General features: G+C 29.2%; 1 protein-coding gene across 6 annotated transcripts in view; it reads left to right on the top strand.

Annotated features, from left to right (window-relative positions):
• Positions 1 to 12,744, top strand: part of LOC127285353 (trichohyalin-like) — a 157,722-nt gene that overhangs the window by 15,465 nt on the left and 129,513 nt on the right. For 3 of the 6 annotated variants that reach the window (XR_007843595.1, XM_051311325.1, XM_051311326.1), the window contains exon 2: positions 10,997 to 11,107. The exons of 1 other annotated variant lie outside the window; for it this stretch is intronic. Coding sequence is in view for 3 of the 5 variants with exons in the window: in XM_051311325.1 (XP_051167282.1) it covers positions 11,009 to 11,107 (99 nt within the window). In the remaining 2 variants the exon portion in view is untranslated. Of the gene's footprint in view, positions 1 to 10,848; positions 10,916 to 10,996; positions 11,112 to 12,744 lie in introns of those variants that run through there. 2 more of the 6 variants (XM_051311327.1, XM_051311328.1) reach the window with 2 other exon arrangements.

Here is a 12,744-nt window from a genome sequence, read left to right as displayed (position 1 = left end):
TTAATAATTATTATTTTTTAATAAAATGGCATTAACCATGTGTCTACTGCTGTGGCTCGCGTCAGCGCGCCCTCCCGGCCACGTAGCGAAGCTTGTAGCAGAAGGCTTAGTTACAGATGACAGGTAGCCCGCCCGACTTTTGCAAAACCGAGGCGAAGCCGAGGTTTTGCTGGTCGGGGCGGGCGTCAAAATTATATGAAAAATATAAATAAAACGCACAAAAATCCAATGCACGAATAATAATTTGGCATATGGAATTTAGTTTATTAACCATAAGGCATCTAATCACCTGTGTTGTGTCTTTGTGTATATATAGTTAACCTTTGAAAATTTTTGTTTACTTTATAATAGTGGATGAAAGTGAAAGATTTTCAGTTTAGACATTTAAAAAGAAGGAGAAAGTACAATAACACTTACACAAGTACATCTTATTTATACATGATTTGTCACTTTTTTTTAACTTAGGTTGCTTATTTTTGTGGTTATTTACCGCACTTGACACAAAACAGGCCATGAAATAAGCGTTGCTATGTGGTTGCTATGCCATCAAGCCTTTAAAGTCTCGTAGCCAATCAGAGCGCACGTTGTTTCTGGCCGGCCACAAAAGCCGTTCTTCCCTGAACGATTACCGACAGGGAAGTCCGTACTTTCGGGTAGGGGATACAGAAAAGAAATTTTACTTATTTAAAAGTGTAAATTTTTATAGGAAAAAATTAACAAAAAAATTAACGTAAATAAGTTAAAAAAACTGAAAAAATGTAAAAAAAAATAAAAAAAGTACAAAAAAAACTTGAAAAATAACTAAAGAAACAAAAAAATGATCCAAAAATAACTGCTTGTAAGGAAAACAAAACTAAAAAAGAATAAGGAGTAAGACAGAATAAGAATAGGAAAGAATAAGAAACTAAGAGAGAAAGGAAAAGAAAAGCTCTGAAAAGAACTGATTTATATTTTTAGACTATTAGTATCCACCTACCTGCAAGAACACACGAAAAATTTGTAATATTTTTATCTCAAAGTTGTCTGTACTTATATATATACTTCTCAATGCGTCTTGATTGTGAGAGAACCTACCCTAACTATGCATGCACCACCTAGCGGACGAAAGTTCAATTACAATGTAAAGCGCTCTAATACCTGGTGACTACACAGGTCAACAAAGCGCCAAAAGTATTGAGGTAAAGCGCGCGTTTTTATGAAAATGATGATAACTATGCAAATGAACGTAATCATAATAATAACAATTTTTCTATTATTTTATGAATAAAATTTAATTACCCTTTTATACGTGTTCCAAAAATCAAAAAATAATATATTGAATAAAATTTAAATAATAAACAGATTGTTAATTTTTAAACATTGATATTTATGATCTAAAATATAGTTTTGAATTTTCTTCACTATTCTGGAAAAGTCGATTTGAATTTTTAAAAAGTGACATTAGTTTCGCATTCATCATATTTCAAAAAATCTTGAGTTGTGGATTTCTTGAGCTTAAATAAATTTTATGAGAAACTCGTTCGCTATATTGGATCCGCCATTTTGAATTTTCAGAAACTAACATCAGATTCGCAATCAGCGACCCCAAAAACCCCCGACTACCAATTTTTAATCAAATGCAAGCATTTTTTAAAAAATATGTCCGCCATATTGGATCCGCCATTTTGAATTTTGAAAAACTAACGTCGGATTCGTAATCGGCGACCTCAAAAACCCCCGAGTACCAATTTTTAAGCAAATCCAAGCAAATTTAAAAAAAAATTCCGCCATATTGGATCCGCCATTTTGAATTTTAAAAAACTAACATTGGATTCGTAATCAGCAACCCCGAAAAATCCCGAGCAAAAATTTTAAACCAAATCCAATGAAGTTTTAAAAAATTTCGATAAATTTTTTTGAAAGCCCGCCATATTGGTTCCGCCATTTTGAGTTTTTTTTATTCTGACTCCAAATTCGTGATTAGCGACCCCAGAAGCATAAGAAAACGTAGTGGTGTTAAAAATTATTAACTATGTGACAAAGAAATTAGTTAGTACTTATATAACTTATTTTTTAAAAAATAGCAATATTTTTGTTATTGTTTAAATTAATTATAACATCGTTATGTAATTTATCATTTTTTTACACATAGTAGTGTCCAAAGGTAACAGAAAAAAATTTACCGCTTATTGATTCCTTCAATTTTATAAGAATGACATTAAATTTTGTAAGTGGGACATATATGTCCCGGAGGCACGAAAGGGTTAAACATTTGCTCACATGCGGACATTTTAAGATTTAAACCATCTTTTCTGAACGCGGAGATGGAACTTTCTCAAGGTAACCTAAAAACATTCTGTGAAGCTTCAGGGAATTATCGGTGCTGTGTGGGTACATTATTGTACGTAACTGTATAGTAATGAGGATTAAAATATTCAATATAATCTACCTAAATATTTTTTTAGATTTAAACACCACGTTTTTTTTAACACGTGGAAAAATATCCTTAAAATTACTCAAAATAACTTTACTTTTTAATTGTAGAAGATATGTCAATTTATTAATTAATAACCTGCAAATGCCTTCCATTATTAAATTAGTAAATAATTAAAGATTTCACAACAGATCGCACTTCGCGATTAAAAAAACTCGACTATCTTACGCTACCAAACAATAAAACTGATGTGGTTAGAATACCTTGAACTTGGGCGCATTCGCGCAATCGGTATCAACTATAGATATGGCTGTCTGAACCATACCTTCCCGGTTGAAAAAACTTTTACAGGATCGTGTAAACGACCTTGTGCATGATCGTGCACTGATCTTGCACATGTTCATTCACCAAGTCATGTACAAGAGCTGCAAGTGAACATGTAAAAAGAATTAGAATAACGATCTTGTACAATGAAAATGCATATGTTCATATTTATGTCAACAGATGGAATCCACTACACGAGTCCGTGCTCGTATACTTGAACAAGATCGTGTGTAAGATCATGTATAAGATCTTGAGTTTTCCTTTATAGTTTTTAATCAAAATATTTAATGGCTGTGCAGTAGTTTTTTGCATGTATAAACAAGGAGTATTTATGATCAATGTTAAAAAATTTCCACAAATTTTGTAAAAATAAAAAAATTAACACAAGATCATGTACATGAATTTACGCACGATCTTATACAAGTAACACGAACATGGACTCGTGAGTTTTATTTCTTTAGTTATCATGAATAAACATGTGCATGTTCTTGTACAAATTCTTGAATAAGATTTTGTACAAGATCGTTGTTCCAATTCTTTTTACATGTTTACTTGTAGCTCTTGTACAATACTTGATGAATGAACATGTGCAAGATTGGTGCACGATCATGCAAAAGATCGTGTACACGATCCTGTACAAGTCTTTTCAACCGGGTTATATGGATGAGGCAGCCATATGTGAAAATCCTCAGCTCAATTGTCATCTTAACTATATAACTATAGATGTCATAACCATATCTAATTTAAAAATATAATATGGCTCCATCATCCATTTTATATTGAAACCTCTTTCATATTAAAAGTTGCCTCTTCCATTTAATTAGATAACATAAAAAAACGATGCAATACAAATAAATAAAGTTATTGCAATTCTGAAGCTACCATTCGAAAGCAAATATAATTCCGCATTCAACGAGTCCAATATGATGCATTTTTGTTAAATATGTTTTTTATAAACAATTGTAATGATTATCAATTGTTTATAAAAAATCCACGAATTCTAAATAGTTCATATATTAAGCTCGTTGGATGTGGAATTACGTAAGTTTTCTATTAGTAGCTTTAGAATTGCGATAACTGTATTTTTTGTAAAATATTTTATTTTTTATTAACATTAATTAATATCTCAAAAACCAGAAAAAAATAACATTTTCATATTTTTTGTTAAAGCAATCACGGCTAGAGCAGAACTATGTGCAAGTTACAGCCTGATCTGATCAACTTTTTTTTCACTTACAATTGCCCTATGGGTCGAGCACATAATACGTCACACAATTTTTGACTCTTTCTTACTACCCTCCCCCCATGTCACATTTTGTCGTTAGCATATTTATAATATACCAATAGATATTAAACAGATGACAAATATTAACCCCTTGACTGCACAGCGGAGGCACTGTAATTGTATAAAAGGGGGACTATATAACCTTAGTTTCAGGTAAAAGGTGCAGATGTCGACCTGGTAGATCATGGTTATGCGCATGTGCAAATTTTAAATTCAAATTATGCTTTTTCATTTTCATGATTATAATTGTTTTATTAATCATTTTTGTGTCTTTATGTAAACCACATATGAGAGATTCTTTTTCAATCGCCCCAGCCCAAAAAGTCAATGTTCTGGGATTGGCTTCATACTTTGGTAAATTGTTGTCCTATATGATAGTAATAAATCCCTAAAATATAAACTAATTAAAAAAATATTTGTAGAAAGTAGAGGGGGTTGAAGTTTTGACGTTAAGGGTAACATTGTCATTTTCAAATCCGTTTAACTATGACAAAAGTTAATGGATTTTAATTTATCTATAATGAATTTTATTGCAATTTTCACGTACTTTTCAAAAATGTATACGAAATTTAAAAAAAAAAATTTTTAACCCCTTTTTTTTCAAAATCAACCCTTATTTTTCGATTTTCACCCCTTCGGGTATTTTTTTTTTTTTTTTATTTTCATTGGAAAGTTGAGGTTTTTTCCGATGAGCTATGTAAATATGAAAATGGGACAACAATAATTTTGTGAGAAACATAATATTAAATTAGGCGGTGCCGATAAGGGGTGTACCTGGAGATCATCTTTGAGGATTTAGATACCCACCGCCTAATTTAATATTATGTTTCTCACAAAATTATTGTTGTCCCATTTTCATATTTACATAGCTCATGGGAAAAAACCTCAGCTTTCCAATGAAAATAAAAAAAAAAAAAAAAAATACCCGAAGGGGTGAAAATCGAAAAATAAGGGTTGATATTGAAAAAAAAGGGGTTAAAATTTTTTTTTTAAATTTCGTATACATTTTCGAAAAGTACGTGAAAAATGCAATAAAATTCATTATAGATAAATTAAAATCCATTAACTTTTGTCATAGTTAAACGGATTTGAAAATGACAATGTTACACTTAACGTCAAAACTTCAACCCCCTCTACTTTCTACAAATATTTTTTTAATTAGTTTATATTTTAGGGATTTATTACTATCATATAGGACAACAATTTACCAAAGTATGAAGCCAATCCCAGAACATTGACTTTTTGGGCTGGGGCGATTGAAAAAGAATCTCTCATATGTATTGGTGTGCGCAGAAGTCTACCGCACACTCTGCCTTTCGGCCTACCTCGAAAACCAATTCTTTACGTACCCCCACTACCTGAGTTAGACCTCCTTATTCTAGTCTTCTTGGCCCGAAACAACATGAAACGTACCTTGGCTCCTCCCTAAACCAATAGCAAAGTCTTACTGTCGAACTGTAACGCCTTTTTTCTTTTTTCTTTCTATCTAAGAAGAGTCATATAAAACTATCCTTCACGGCTGATCGATCCCGGACAGAATGAACGAATGAAAGAATTCTAAGATTGTTATAGTAATTATTGATTTTCACTATATTTCATCCACTGTTTTTATTTTTAAAATATAAACCTGAATTTAGCAGACACTGAAAACTTCTAAGTAATAAATTTGAAGTAAATTCAATTAAGTTTTAATTTTCCTGTCTGCCATATTGGATCCACCATATTGAATTTTAAAGAAACTAATATCAGATTCGTAATCATCGACCCCAAAAACCCCCGAGTAACGTAATTCAAGCAAATCCGACACATATAATTTTTTATAATATTTAAATTTAAATATATAATTCCTTCTTTCTGTTATATCCTAATATTTCCCGGTTTATTTTTTCTTGTCAAATTTTCTTTTTGTAAACATGAATAAATCTACAAATATCTAATAAAATTCACTATATTTTATAAAAATAATTGTTTTCTAAGTTTATATATTTCTTTTATTATATTATATTATTATATTACACTGTGTTACAAAAAAAATTGAAAAACACTTTTTATCGGACCTACTAGAGGTTTTAGGTAACAAAAAACTAAGAAGAATGGTATATTAAAAATTTCCCTAACACCCCCAATTTTTAATTTTTGAGCCAAAAAATCGTTTTTACGTATATTTATGACTAAAACCCTTCCCAGTAAAAAAGGATTTTTTGAGATAGCAGTTCGGACAATTGAGCAAGCCGTTTGCTCAATTGTCTAAAATGCATTCGGACAATTGGAGTGTTTGTTTAATTGTCCAATGCATTATGCCCAATCATCCGCAATATTTCTCCTGTCTAAAAAGCTGCTAAAATAATATGAAAAACTATTGAAACATTGAAAAAACGGTAGAAAATGCATAATTCTTGATATATACAGAAAAAGAAAGTATAAAAATACCTCGATCGAGGAAAAGGAAAGAGTTTTCCGAAAAATCACTTTTTAACTGACAGTATACTGCTGTACTTGACATTTTATGAGTAAAGAAGAGAAAATTATGATAATGAGTGACACTTCATTATCGACTCTCAATATTTGTCGAATGGTAAAATATAATAGTGGATTTCTTTCTGATTTTTTAAAAAAGGAATAATTATTGAATTAATTGAATTAAAAAATTTTCTTACTTTTATATTTCATTTATTGTTATGTTTTTATTATATGTTTATATTTTTTTATTACTAATTTAAATACTTTTATTTAAATTTTAATTAAATTAAAAATTAGTTTAATTATTTAAAATTATTTAGTACATAAGTATAATTATAATTATATATTATTATTAATTTATAATATTATATTAATATTATTTATGTTATGTATTATAATACCTATATATTATAATTATACGTCAAATAGATAAAATTTTAAAAATTGTTAGAAATAAAATATATATATATGAGGCAAAATTCCTGAAATGTCCGAAAAAAAATTAAAAGTTCTCGAATTTAATCCATACTTTTCTAAAATGTTGTTATTGTTGGTGAAAGTCTAAAAATCAATTATTATTGAATTTAATAAAATAGTTTTTGAATTACAACGTTTTCAATTTTTGACTTTAGAAAAAAAATTTTTTTTACAATGTACAATATTTATAAGTAGAATGCATAAAAGTTAACATATATATAATGATTTTTAAAGCTTTTTTGACGGGCTACACGCTGTTAATACATTTTTTTTTTAAATAACATTTGACCTTGAAATTCAAGGTCAAAATGTTAATTTACGTTTATCTCAAAATGGGATTTCTTAAAATTATTTTTAACTATCTCAATGGAAAGCTTGACTAACTTCCTACAAAACATGTAATTTTTAGAGTGGGATCTTTTAAAGTTTTTGAAATATTAATTAATTAATTAATTAATTAATTAATTAATGTTTATAAGAAATGAAATATTTTACAAACGAATAAAGTTACCGTAATTCTGAAGTTAGCAATTAAAACTTAACGTAATTCCGCATCTAACGAGCCCTGTATGAAGTATTTTGGATAAGTAGATTGTTAATAAACAATTAGTTAACATTGCAATTGTTTATTAACAATCTACTTATCCGAAATACTTCATATAGGGCTCGTTGGATGAGGAATTAGTTTAACTTTCAATTGGTAGAATTACCATAACTTTATTTGTTTGTAAAATATTTTATTTTTTTACTAAGAACAAGCATCCAAAAGCCCTATATGAAGTATTTTTGTTCAATTTTAGTTAAATAACAATAAAAAATGAAATATCTTACAAACAAATAAAGTTATCGTAAATCTAAATTAACCAATTGAAAGTTAAACTAATTCCGCATCCAACGAGCCCTATATGAAGTATTTTGGATAAGTAGATTGTTAATAAACAATTGCAATGTTAACTAATTGTTTATTAACAATCTACTTATCCAAAATACTTCATACAAGGCTCGTTGGATGCGGAATTACGTTAAGTTTTAATTGCTAACTTCAGAATTACGGTAACTTTATTCGTTTGTAAAATATTTCATTTGTTATAAACATTAATTAATTAATTAATTAATTAATATTTCAAAAACTTTAAAAGATCCCACTCTGAAAATTACATGTTTTGTAGGAAATTAGTCAAGCTTTCCATTGAGATAGTTAAAAATAATTTTAAAAAATCCCATTTTGAGATAAACGTAAATTAACATTTTGACCTTGAATTTCAAGGTCAAATGTTATTTAAAAAAAAAATTTTATTAACAGCGTGTAGCCCGTCAAAAAAGCTTTAAAAATCATTATATATATATGTTAACTTTTATGCATTCTACTTATAAATATTGTACATTGTAAAAAAATTTTTTTTTCTATTTGACTTTAAAGTCAAAAATTAAAAACGTTGTAATTCAAAAACTATTTTATTAAATTCAATAATAGTTTATTTTTAGACTTTCACCAACAATAACAACATTTTAGAAAAGTATGGATTAAATTCGAGAACTTTTAATTTTTCGTTCGGACATTTCAGGAATTTTGCCTCATATATATAATTTAAGAATGAATAGAAATATCATTATATTTTACCATTCGACAAATATTGAGAGTCGATAATGAAGTGTCACTCATTATTAAAATCTTCTCTTCTTTACCCATAAAATGTCAAGTACAGCAGTATACTGTCAGTTAAAAAGTGATTCGTCCGAACTGCTATATCAAAAAATCCTTTTTTACTGCACTGAGAGACATTTTGGACTGCAGCGAAACAAGGTAAGTGACAGCAGCGCCACTATGGTTTTGGTGTGCGGCGGTACAATTTTGGGAGCGTGACTGTCCAAAATGTTGGTGAGTAGCTCACCGAAATAGTGGGGACGCCACATTCAGTTTGTAGCTGTACAAGTTTTTGGCAGTCACGCGCCCAAAAATGTACAGCAGCAGCCCAAACGTATAGTCTCGTAGCTTGCCAACAGAATGCTCTGCAGCCCCCTGTCGAAAGTCGGCTACGGTGCAAAAGGTCTCTCAGTGTGGGTTGTAACTTTTTTATTTTTGCACCGATTTAAAAGTTTTTTTTCATTTTAAAGCGAAAAAGCAGTTACATAAATTCATAACAAATGAATATTATAATGAAAATCCAGGTTTACAACATTTTTCCAGCACTTTTTATTAAATTCCCTGACCTTTCCCTGACTTGTGGCAACACTGACTCAGTGACGTATTGTGTTCGATCCCTCTATAGGAATTTTACCATCGTTATGAAACATACACTATTTAGCACAAAAAATGGAAAATATATCATCTCGGAAATTTTTCCATACAAATATCGACCGAGATGTTATGTTTTCCATTTTTAATGCGAAGTGGTATGGTTTATAACAATTACCTCAAATAGTAGGGTTTTTCATCCAGCCAACGATATGATATTTCCAATTTATCACTTGGTTAGATGTTTAATTGAAGAATGAGAATAATATTAATCTCTCTAAGTCAGGTCAAAAGTAAAATTAAAAGCAAATTCTTTTATGTTTCGTAAATTAAAGAATTTGTTTTTTAGTTTTACTTTTGACCTAACTTGAAAAGATTATATTATTCTCATTCTGAAATTAAATTAAAAATTTTTAAACCTTCTGGTTATACATTAGGATTACTTTGAATGACGGACGCCTATATCTTCTTATAAAAATAATGGACTTTGGCCACGTCGAAAAAAAAAATTAATTTTAAGAAAAGATTAATTAGTTAAATATTCTTTTTTAAATTTTAGCATTGAAAAGTACATCAAAAATGTTTTAAAAGTTGACTTTATAAAAATTACAATTCGTAAAGTTTTCTCATAGCTATACGGTTTTGAAAATGAAAATATCGTTCAAAAATTTAACCTTCTCAATGCTTTCTGCAAATTTTTCTGTAAATAGGCTAATAGTTTTCAAATTTGTTACTTTTATATATGTAGCGTCGGGTTAGTGGAAAAAATACCATTTCAGAAAATCGTTTTAAAACATACCAACTCGTGTAAGCCGTATAAAACATACTATTTCGGATGACATTTATAAAACGTACCATTTCAAAAAAAGTTATTTTTTTGCTTCGATTTTAAGTTGATAATACTAATTAGAAATAAATAAAACTCATTTTTAAAGAACTTTTGAACCAACTTAAAATAGAAGCAAAAAAATAACTTTTTTGAAATGGTACGTTTTATAAATGTCATCCGAAATGGTATGTTTTATACGGGTTTCACGAGTTGGTATGTTTTAAAACAATTTTTTGAAATGGTATGTTTTACAATTTACAAAAGTTTCAAATAAATTAGTTTGGGTGGTCGGCTTAATTAAACTCTGAATTTTTTAAAGAACTTATATTTTTCCAATGGCTCTTGAAATCCTCTTGACTAATATCTTCTATAAGTACAACTTGTTAAATTATCTCGAAAGTATAGTATATTCAAAATTGTTTTCTTGATTATTCTTCTTCTTCTTCCAATAACACTTAAATATTATATTAAATATAGACTATACCTACAATAAATATTTAATATATATTTTTTAATGTTGAAAATTGCTTTCGCTTATGTTTGCTGCTTTTTGTTGCTGCCAAAGATTCGATTAAATGTATATACATTATACATATAGTGACATTATTGCCCAAATGTAAGATTTTTATTCGTTCAAATTTAAATGTCCTTTTGACATAAAATACATATTTAACAAATATTTCGAATATTTTTTATGAAACATGAATTTATGCACAAATTGTAAAAAAATAATTTTGATTAATTTTACAAATTGACTCCGCAATGACTATGACTGTTGTAGCAATATTTACGAATACTGACTTGTGCATTTATTACAATTTCAGCTGACAGAACATTTAGGGAAAATAAAGTTACTGGTAATTTTCCAAAAATAATTCTGCAATTTTTATGGTAATGGAAAATTTGTCAATTTTGGGATCTTGTTTTTTTAACAATAGTATTGCTTTGCTTAAAAAAAGCGTGTGATTTTAGATGTAGAATAACATGGCAACCACTATAAAGTTCACAAAGTTCGACAACAGGCCATGGGGCTTTCGACTGGCGGGTGGCAGTGATTTTCCGCAGCCGTTGACTGTCATCCGAGTAGGTATTTAACCTTGTCATTGATCGTTACAATCAATTAAAATACATTAACAGTTAATATTTTACTATTTAATAATTACTTTTATTAACTTTATATTTTTACAAAATAAATAACATTTTTTTAATCATTAACAAATTTTTATAAACTATAATAAAAATATGTTGTAGATTTTAAACGATTTGTTCATTAAAATATTTATTGCATAGCTTGAGATACCAAAGTTAACTACTACGCACGAATATATGGGAAAACATTTGGTGTCACTTTTCACAATCCAACATTTAATTGTCTTTAGTTTTTCAATTTTTATTTTACTATAATTTTCTATTTTCGACCCATTTTTACTAACTCAATATATCATCAAAATTGATGATTTTTGATTTAGCTAAAAAAATTTATTATTTTGTACTCGATTAATAATAGTTCTACGATTTGTTCGAATTTTTTTCTCAAAGATTATAACTTTTTAACAAAAGCATTAATTTATATTTTAAAATTAAGTGTTTTAAATGGATTTTTTCAAAAAACTGATTCCAAAAAGTAACAAAAAATAATTTACTAAATTTATTGTAATTTTTTGATTAACCCAGATAGGACAGTTCGACTAGTCGAAAACTATAGTTTTACCTTTGCATTTATAAAGAAATAAAGTAGGAAAAAGTTTTCAAAATGTTAAAAAGATTCAAGAATAAACTAACATTTGGTTTCAATGATACTTTTATAGTATATCATTCTCATAGAACAATATTATTATATTTAAAATGTAAAATATGGTGTATTTGACTACTCGAACATCTGTCCGATATGAGTAAAATCATATTATGATGGGCTGTTTTTACGAAACAGTAATATTATATTATATTATTATTTTTTCCTTAGGGACTTTTGGAAAATCTGTATACAGATACCTTGGCTATCGCATGCCAAGGTTATGTGGGGTTTGTAAAAAAAGGTACACAAAACAAAATAAGCTGGCAAACTACTACCAGCCTCGACCGACTAAAACCAGTCAACACTTCTTGGAAGCCCTTTATCCACCCTCGAAACTGTCGGGAAAACTTTTGCCTTCGAGGCTGGCGCTTCTACTCTATCACAAAGCGACTTCGTCCAGTCCTACGGACATCCTCCGTTATCAATTTTCAAAAACAATAAAACTTTTTCTGTGTCAAAGCGGAATCAACAGTACACCAAAAAAGAAATACAATAAAAAAAGGAAAGTCAATATATAGAAACAAAATATAAAATAAAGTTCCTTTAAAAACTTCACCCAAAAAAATTATTTGCTGTCCCGATGAGCAGCCAGTTTTCCAGGGACTGGATCATCAGCGCTACCATGTTCTCCGGTGTAACTGTAGCGTTTACACCGGTGAACATAGCCTGCCTCTCCAAGTCCCATTTACTGCAGTCAAAGAGAGTGTGCTCTGCGTTGTCCACAGGGAACTGGCAGTAAGCACACTCCTCACTATCTATCTTCTTAAAGCGTTGCAGGTATGAATTAAAACATCCGTGATCTGTCAGCGCTTGAGTCAAATAGTAGGAGACCTCGCCATGGTTCCTACTTAACCAGGTGGCGAGTGTCGGTATAAGGCGATAAGTTCATCGACCTTTTACCTCCCCGTCCCATCTCTCCTGCTAT

Source organism: Leptopilina boulardi, unplaced genomic scaffold (genome assembly GCF_019393585.1).
Source record: "Leptopilina boulardi isolate dan_hultmark-lab unplaced genomic scaffold, ZJU_Lbou_2.1 LbouV2_331, whole genome shotgun sequence".
In the NCBI taxonomy this organism is placed as follows: domain Eukaryota; kingdom Metazoa; phylum Arthropoda; class Insecta; order Hymenoptera; family Figitidae; genus Leptopilina; species Leptopilina boulardi.
Note: the sequence above shows the minus strand (reverse complement) of the source record. Positions and strands in the feature narration are given on the sequence as shown.